Raw genomic sequence first — 7,500 nt, 5'->3', positions numbered from 1 at the left:
TTCCCTCAAAGTGTTTGGACTGTTCCACTCTGTTCCCTCAAAGTGTTTGGACTGTTCCCTCAGTTCCCTCAAAGTGTTTGGACTGTTCCCTCTGTTCCCTCAAAGTGTTTGGGCTGTTCCCTCAGTTCCCTCAAAGTGTTTGGACTGTTCCCTCAGTTCCCTCAAAATGTTTGGACTGTTCCCTCTGTTCCCTCAAAGTGTTTGGACTGTCCCCTCTGTTCCCTCAAAGTGTTTGGACTGTTCCCTCTGTTCCCTCAAAGTGTTTGGACTGTTCCCTCAGTTCCCTCAAAATGTTTGGACTGTTCCCTCTGTTCCCTCAAAGTGTTTGGGCTGTTCCCTCAGTTCCCTCAAAATGTTTGGACTGTTCCCTCAGTTCCCTCAAAATGTTTGGACTGTTCCCTCAGTTCCCTCAAAGTGTTTGGACTGTTCCCTCTGTTCCCTCAAAGTGTTTGGACTGTTCCCTCAAAGTGTTTGGACTGTTCCCTCTGTTCCCTCAAAATGTTTGGGCTGTTCCCTCTGTTCCCTCAAAGTGTTTGGACTGTTCCCTCTGTTCCCTCAAAGTGTTTGGACTGTTCCCTCTGTTCCCTCAAAGTGTTTGGACTGTTCCCTCAAAGTGTTTGGACTGTTCCCTCTGTTCCCTCAAAGTGTTTGGACTGTTCCCTCAGTTCCCTCAAAGTGTTTGGACTGTTCCCTCAAAGTGTTTGGACTGTTCCCTCAAAGTGTTTGGACTGTTCCCTCTGTTCCCTCAAAGTGTTTAGACTGTTCCCTCAAAGTGTTTGGACTGTTCCCTCAAAGTGTTTGGACTGTTCCCTCTGTTCCCTCAAAGTGTTTGGACTGTTCCCTCAAAGTGTTTGGACTGTTCCCTCTGTTCCCTCAAAGTGTTTGGACTGTTCCCTCAAAGTGTTTGGACTGTTCCCTCTGTTCCCTCAAAGTGTTTGGACTGTTCCCTCAAAGTGTTTGGACTGTTCCCTCAAAGTGTTTGGACTGTTCCCTTAAAGTGTTTGGACTGTTCCCTCAAAGTGTTTGGACTGTTCCCTCAAAGTGTTTGGACTGTTCCCTCTGTTCCCTCAAAGTATTTGGACTGTTCCCTCAAAGTGTTTGGACTGTTCCCTCTGTTCCCTCAAAGTGTTTGGACTGTTCCCTCAAAGTGTTTGGACTGTTCCCTCTGTTCCCTCAAAGTATTTGGACTGTTCCCTCAAAGTGTTTGGACTGTTCCCTCTGTTCCCTCAAAGTATTTGGACTGTTCCCTCAAAGTGTTTGGACTGTTCCCTCAAAATGTTTGGACTGTTCCCTCTGTTCCCTCAAAGTGTTTGGACTGTTCCCTCAAAGTGTTTGGACTGTTCCCTCAAAGTGTTTGGACTGTTCCCTCAAAGTGTTTGGACTGTTCCCTCTGTTCCCTCAAAATGTTTGGACTGTTCCCTCTGTTCCCTCAAAGTATTTGGACTGTTCCCTCAAAGTGTTTGGACTGTTCCCTCAAAGTGTTTGGACTGTTCCCTCAAAGTGTTTGGACTGTTCCCTCAAAGTGTTTGGACTGTTCCCTCTGATCACGGGGCATTTAAACCTTATTCGAACAGAAGCAGGATTTTCCATTGCCTGCAGCCCAGAGCACATTCCTCACACATTCCTGGAGAGGTGATGGCGAGAGGGGGGGGGGGTGAGGAGGTGAGGGTGTGAGGGGTGAGGAGGTTAAGTTTTGGGGAGCTGAGGTTTTGGAGGAGTAAGGAGGAGTCTGGAGACAAAAGGCTGCCTGTGCTGCAGTCTCCTCCTCAGTGGAAACGTGATCTGGAATCCTCCGGAACATGTTTACTTCCCAGCTGTTTTCTCTCTAATATTATTTTCAGGTCATTTTTTAAAGAGACTGTTTTGATCATTTAAAACAAACTTATTCAAATGTTTTTTACTTTGTAGTTTTGACTTCTTGGATATTTACCACGTTTCAGATATTCTCCCCGTTTACTTTATGCAGTGATCACAACACTTAAGACTTTTTTAAAATACTTTTACTCTTCACTGTTTCTGACTTTTGAATATGTTCCTGAAATCTTTTGAATATGTTCCTGAAATCTTTTGAATATGTTCCTGAAATCTTTTGAATATGTTCCTGAAATCTTTTGAATATGTTCCTGAAATCTTTTGAATACGTTCTGAGTGTTTTAAGCTCATTGAGTTGAGGAAGGAAACTATTTTGAGCCTCTGCTCTCTAAGGTGCTGCTCAGGTGTTAAACAACAAACCCCCGATATGACACACACACAGCTGTCCACACACACACACACACAGCTGTCCCACACACACACACACACACACACACACACACACACACACACACACACACACACACACACACACACACACCTGGCTTTATTCATGAAATATTAAGGTGTGTGTGTGTGTGGGGGGGACTGTGAGGTGGTGTGAGGACAGCGCTGCAGAGAAACATCTTGAAGGATCCGGCTGAGAGTAAAGTGACTTCCCCTGACCGCAGTGACCCACAGCTTGTAGTGTAACTGACTCACACACACTTCCTCCAGGGTTGGATCTCAGTAATAAACCGCAGCCAGCTTTTAATAACCAGCTGATACCTTCCAGGGACACTGGTTCTGCCTCATGTATTCGGAGGATTAATACAAAAGTAATGAGGTAAAAAGGATCCTTTGCAAGTGAGCCTCACTGACAGAGTTTCATTTAATATCACAGTTTTAATATATATTTCTTGTTTCAACATTTTATTATTGATTTGACCAACATAGCTGTTTTGTTGTTTTTATTTGTATTTCTTTGTGTATTAATATGTAATAATATCTTATGTGTTATTTTCACTGTTCACTGTTTCCTGATTTTGATGAGCAGCAGACACATTTCTACCCGAGGGACAATATATATTATATTCTAACTTTAGTGGATTATAAGTATAAAGGGGAATTAAAACATAGCCTTTAAATAACACAACTCATTTTTGAGTTTTTTCAGTGACAAATATCTCCAGCCAGTATTAAATACATTTCTTCATCAATCATTTGAAATATCGTTAAGGGGAAATGATGATGAAATATATGTAATAACCATAATAACCCACATTCTTTAAAGGTTATAAGGAAGTTTGGAAAGGTTTAATGTGCTCATATAAAGCTCATAATGAATGAGTAGCTTCGTCTTCATAAACATATATTAATGTTCAAACAGTTAATAAGAGGGAACGTGATAAATTAGCAAGAAGCTAAACAGAACCGGGAGCTACAGCGGGTAACGCTGGTCCGCCTGGCCGGGAAGAGGAGCCTCTAGAGCGGCCTTACCTGGAGAGAGATGACTGGACACGGCGCTCTGGAGGAAGGTGAGAGCCAGAAGGAAGAGGAAACGACAGTAAGACATGGCGGCTGTTCCTATCAGCGTTAACGGCTCCCTTAAAACCGTCACTTCTCTCCGTTATTTCTCCCGTCTTCTCTACTCTCTGAATCCCCAGTCACTTTCAAATCTCGCGTCAATTTATCGCGAGATTAGAAAATGTCAACAGTAAAAAAAAAACTATAGCCCGCCTTCTTTTCAGTGTCAGCCAATGACAGTAAAGGAAGGTGAGAGTGACGTTGTGACTGAGCCAGTCGGTTGCAGATGGTCTCTGTTTAAGCCAATGAGAGGCGGACAAATGGAAAGGAGTGGGCTGTGATTTCTGTTCTGCGGAAAGTTGGAGAAAAGTGTGGAAAGTGAATCTTTGCCACGTCTGATGCATTCCTGAGGGGAGAGAGTCCTAGAGAGTGCACAGGGAGAGAGAGGGAAGGGATGGAGGGGGAGCACAGAGAGAGAGAGAGAGCAGAGCGGGGAAGATTAAATCACATTTTGTATTTCTTTATAACATGGAAACACCTTTATCTTGAAAGTGCTACTCCTGCAGGCTTGGATGTTACATATATTATAATATAAAATTAACATAACTTATCAATTTAATCAGAAATAAAAAATATATTGTTATTATTATTTTACTTAAATAACATCAACTCTGTACCCTTACATTTAAAATAATCTTTACTGTAAAAGACATCTCTAAGGTCCTTTAAATAACATCTTTCCTAAATATATATTTATTTACACTAAAGTCATCACTTATGACAAACCCTTAGTTATAAGACAAAATAAAAACACATTCAAAAAAGTACGTTTTTCACCACGTCATCACGTCACCACGTCATCACGTGTTTCCATGGTAACAGAACGACAACACTTCAGCCACTCGGTAGAAAACAGAGGTATTTATATTTATGTTAATACACTTTAAACCTGATCTCATCTGATGAAGAGGAGGAGGTTCTTCACCCCCCTGGAGGTGTCCTCCCACAACACGGATGCCGACCTGTGGGTCTCTTTCCTGGGAAGAGTGTGCGACCTCACCCCGCTGATCGAGGAGCACAGAGGTGGGGAATGATAATGTGCATAACTTTAAGAAACACATTATAAAGTTAGTTGTATTGTTGTTGTTGTTGTTGTTGTTGTTGTTGTTGTTGACATACAGTGGGGAGAACAAGTATTTGATACACTGCAGATCTTGCAGGTGTCCCCTCTCACAGAGCACGTAGAGGTCTGTTATTTTTATCATAGGTCTTCAGCTGTGAGAGACGGAATCTAAAACAGAAATCCAGAAAATCACATCGTATGATTTTAAATAATTAATTTGCATTTTACTTCATGACAGAAGTATTTGATACATCAGAAAAGCAGAACTTAATATCCGGTACAGAAACCTTTGTTTGCAATCACAGAGAGCAGACGTTTCCTGTAGTTCTTGACCAGGTTTGCTCACACTGCAGCAGGGATTTTGGCCCACTCCTCCATACAGATCTTCTCCAGATCCTTCAGGTTTCAGGGCTGTCACTGGGCAATACGGACTTTCAGCTCCCTCCAAAGATTTTGTATTGGGTTCAGGTCTGGAGACTGGCTAGGCCACTCCAGGACCTTGAGATGCTTCTTACAGAGCCACTCCTTAGTTGCCCTGGCTGTGTGTTTCGGGTCGTTGTCAAGACCCAGCCACCACCCATCTTCAATGCTCTTACTGAGGGAAGGAGGTTGTTGGCCAAGATCTCGTGATACATGGCCCCATCCATCCTCCCCTCAATACGGTGCAGCCGTCCTGTCCCCTTTGCAGAAAAGCATCCCCAAAGAATGATGTGTCCACCTCCATGCTTCACGGTTGGGATGATGTTCTTGGGGTTGTACTCATCCTTGTTCTTCCTCCAAACACGGCGAGTGGAGTTTAGACCAAAAAGCTCTATTTCTGTCTCATCAGACCACATGACCTTCTCCCATTCCTCCTCTGGATCATCCAGATAGTCATTGGCAAACTCCAGACGGGCCGGGACATGCGCTGGCTTGAGCAGGGGGACCTTGCGTGCGCTGCAGGATTTTAATCCATGACGGCGTAGTGTGTTACTGATGGCTTTCTTTGAGACTGTGGTCCCAGCTCTCTTCAGGTCATTGACCAGGTCCTGCCGTGTAGTTCTGGGCTGATCCCTCACATTGATGATCACCTTCCTCATGATCATTCATGCCCCACGAGGTGAGATCTCGCATGGAGCCCCAGACCGAGGGAGAGTGACCGTCATCTTGAACTTCTTCCATTTTCTAATAACTGCACCAACAGTTGTTGCCTTCTCACCGAGCTGCTTGCCTATTGTCCTGTAGCCCATCCCAGCCGTGTGCAGGTCTACATTTTATCCCTGGTGTCCTTACACAGCTCTCTGGACTTGGTTATTGTGGAGAGGTTGGAGTCTGTTTGATTGAGTGTGTGGACAGGTCTCTTTTATACAGGTAAGGAGTTCAAACAGGTGCAGTTAATACAGGTAATGAGTGGAGAACAGGAGGGCTTCTTAAAGAAACACTAACAGGTCTGTGAGAGCCGGAATTCTTACTGGTTGGTGATCAAATACTTGTTGTCCCCACTGTATGTCTGAATGAGAGGTGGCAGGGTGTTGTCTTATATTATAATTTTATGTCTTCATTTTTTTTTGTCCAAAACGTTTTTTTACCTTTTTTATTTTTTAGATAATCGAACATTAAATTTAAATATGTAAAGATGAATTAACTTTTTCCTAATTATTTAATACCAACAATTGAATCTATTTATTCTTTAGATTGTTTTTATGTTCTTATTACTTCTTAAAATGAAATAGGAGACGTCCTGCTGCTGCCCATCCTGGAGTCTGCTGGGCGGGACATCAGCCGCTGGTTCGATCCCGACACCAGAGACGTGAGACTCAGACAAACCGACCTATCAGAGAGCAGCTCCGGCTCCTGGCTCACCTGTCTGTCTCTGTCCTCAGGTGCTCCAGTACGTGGACCCCCTCACTAACTGTGTGCGGTACTACACCCCCAGGGGGCGCTTCCTGCATGTGCCCCCCACCGGCCCTCGGTCTGACTGGGACACGGTCACCGGCGCCCCTGGTGGAGGGACACGCGTTACGAGGTGGGAAGACTGTCAGAAAAAACCCGCTGGATCCGGATGGTGAACACGCTGACGTCGCAGGAGCAGAGGCTGCAGGTGAGGCAGGTGCACAGAGGACTCCCTCTGACTACCTGAGTATCAGTGATGCAGTATCAGCCTCCCCCGCCCCTCAGGTGTGTTCGGAGGAGACCCTGCTGGAGGTGCAGCAGCGCTACCTGAACTACAACGCCCATGCTGGCAGCTACACCTGGACTCACAGCGGGGGGGGTGCGTTGGACATGAGCCGGACGCTGGTGGAGAACAACGTCCCGGACACCGAACACGAGCTGCAGGACCTGAGGCTGGACGCTGAGCACTGCCCCCCCGCCATCCTGGTGCACTACAACGACGACCTCACCGAGGGATGACCTCATCAGGTCATCAGAGGTCATATATAGCACTGTGAGAGCAGCACAATAAAGATTCATGAGTAATATCTGAGTGATGTTATTTATTCTGGACTCTTTAAAGTAGACACTACATACTGATATACACCTGAACATTAGCAGGAGAGGACTCTTTAAAGTAGAGACTCTACATACTGATATACACCTGAACATCAGCAGGAGAGGACTCTTTAAAGTAGAGACTCTACATACTGATATACACCTGAACATCAGCAGGAGAGGACTCTTTAAAGTAGAGACTCTACATACTGATATACACCTGAACATCAGCAGGAGAGGACTCTTTAAAGTAGAGACTCTACATACTGATATACACCTGAACATCAGCAGGAGAGGACTCTTTAAAGTAGAGACACTACATACTGATATACACCTGAACATCAGCAGGAGAGGACTCTTTAAAGTAGAGACTCTACATACTGATATACACCTGAACATCAGCAGGAGAGGACTCTTTAAAGTAGAGACTCTACATACTGATATACACCTGAACATCAGCAGGAGAGGACTCTTTAAAGTAGAGACGCTACATACTGATATACACCTGAACATCAGCAGGAGAGGACTCTTTAAAGTAGAGACACTACATACTGATATACACCTGAACATCAGCAGGAAACTCTTTAAAA

At 44.5% G+C, this 7,500-nt stretch overlaps 2 protein-coding genes across 2 annotated transcripts in view; one reads left to right on the top strand and one right to left on the bottom strand.

Annotated features, from left to right (window-relative positions):
* The window catches only part of plod3 (procollagen-lysine, 2-oxoglutarate 5-dioxygenase 3), a 17,221-nt gene extending 13,750 nt beyond the window's left edge, over positions 1-3,471 (bottom strand). Inside the window, 1 exon segment of the mRNA XM_063900291.1 lies at positions 3,292-3,471. Coding sequence (XP_063756361.1) covers positions 3,292-3,367 — 76 coding nt within the window. The 5' untranslated portion in view covers positions 3,368-3,471.
* LOC134875698 (cytochrome b5 domain-containing protein 1) lies at positions 2,512-6,898 on the top strand. Its single transcript, XM_063900293.1, is given in 5 exon segments — positions 2,512-4,401; positions 6,154-6,230; positions 6,304-6,415; positions 6,418-6,521; positions 6,599-6,898. Coding segments are annotated over 5 exon segments (648 nt in total). The 5' UTR covers positions 2,512-4,280; the 3' UTR covers positions 6,833-6,898.
* Positions 6,899-7,500: the final 602 nt, after the last annotated feature.

Source organism: Eleginops maclovinus, chromosome 14 (assembly GCF_036324505.1).
Source record: "Eleginops maclovinus isolate JMC-PN-2008 ecotype Puerto Natales chromosome 14, JC_Emac_rtc_rv5, whole genome shotgun sequence".
Classification (NCBI taxonomy): Eukaryota; Metazoa; Chordata; class Actinopteri; order Perciformes; family Eleginopidae; genus Eleginops; species Eleginops maclovinus.
The sequence above is the reverse complement of the archived record's forward strand: the minus strand, read 5'-3'. Positions and strand labels throughout refer to the sequence as shown.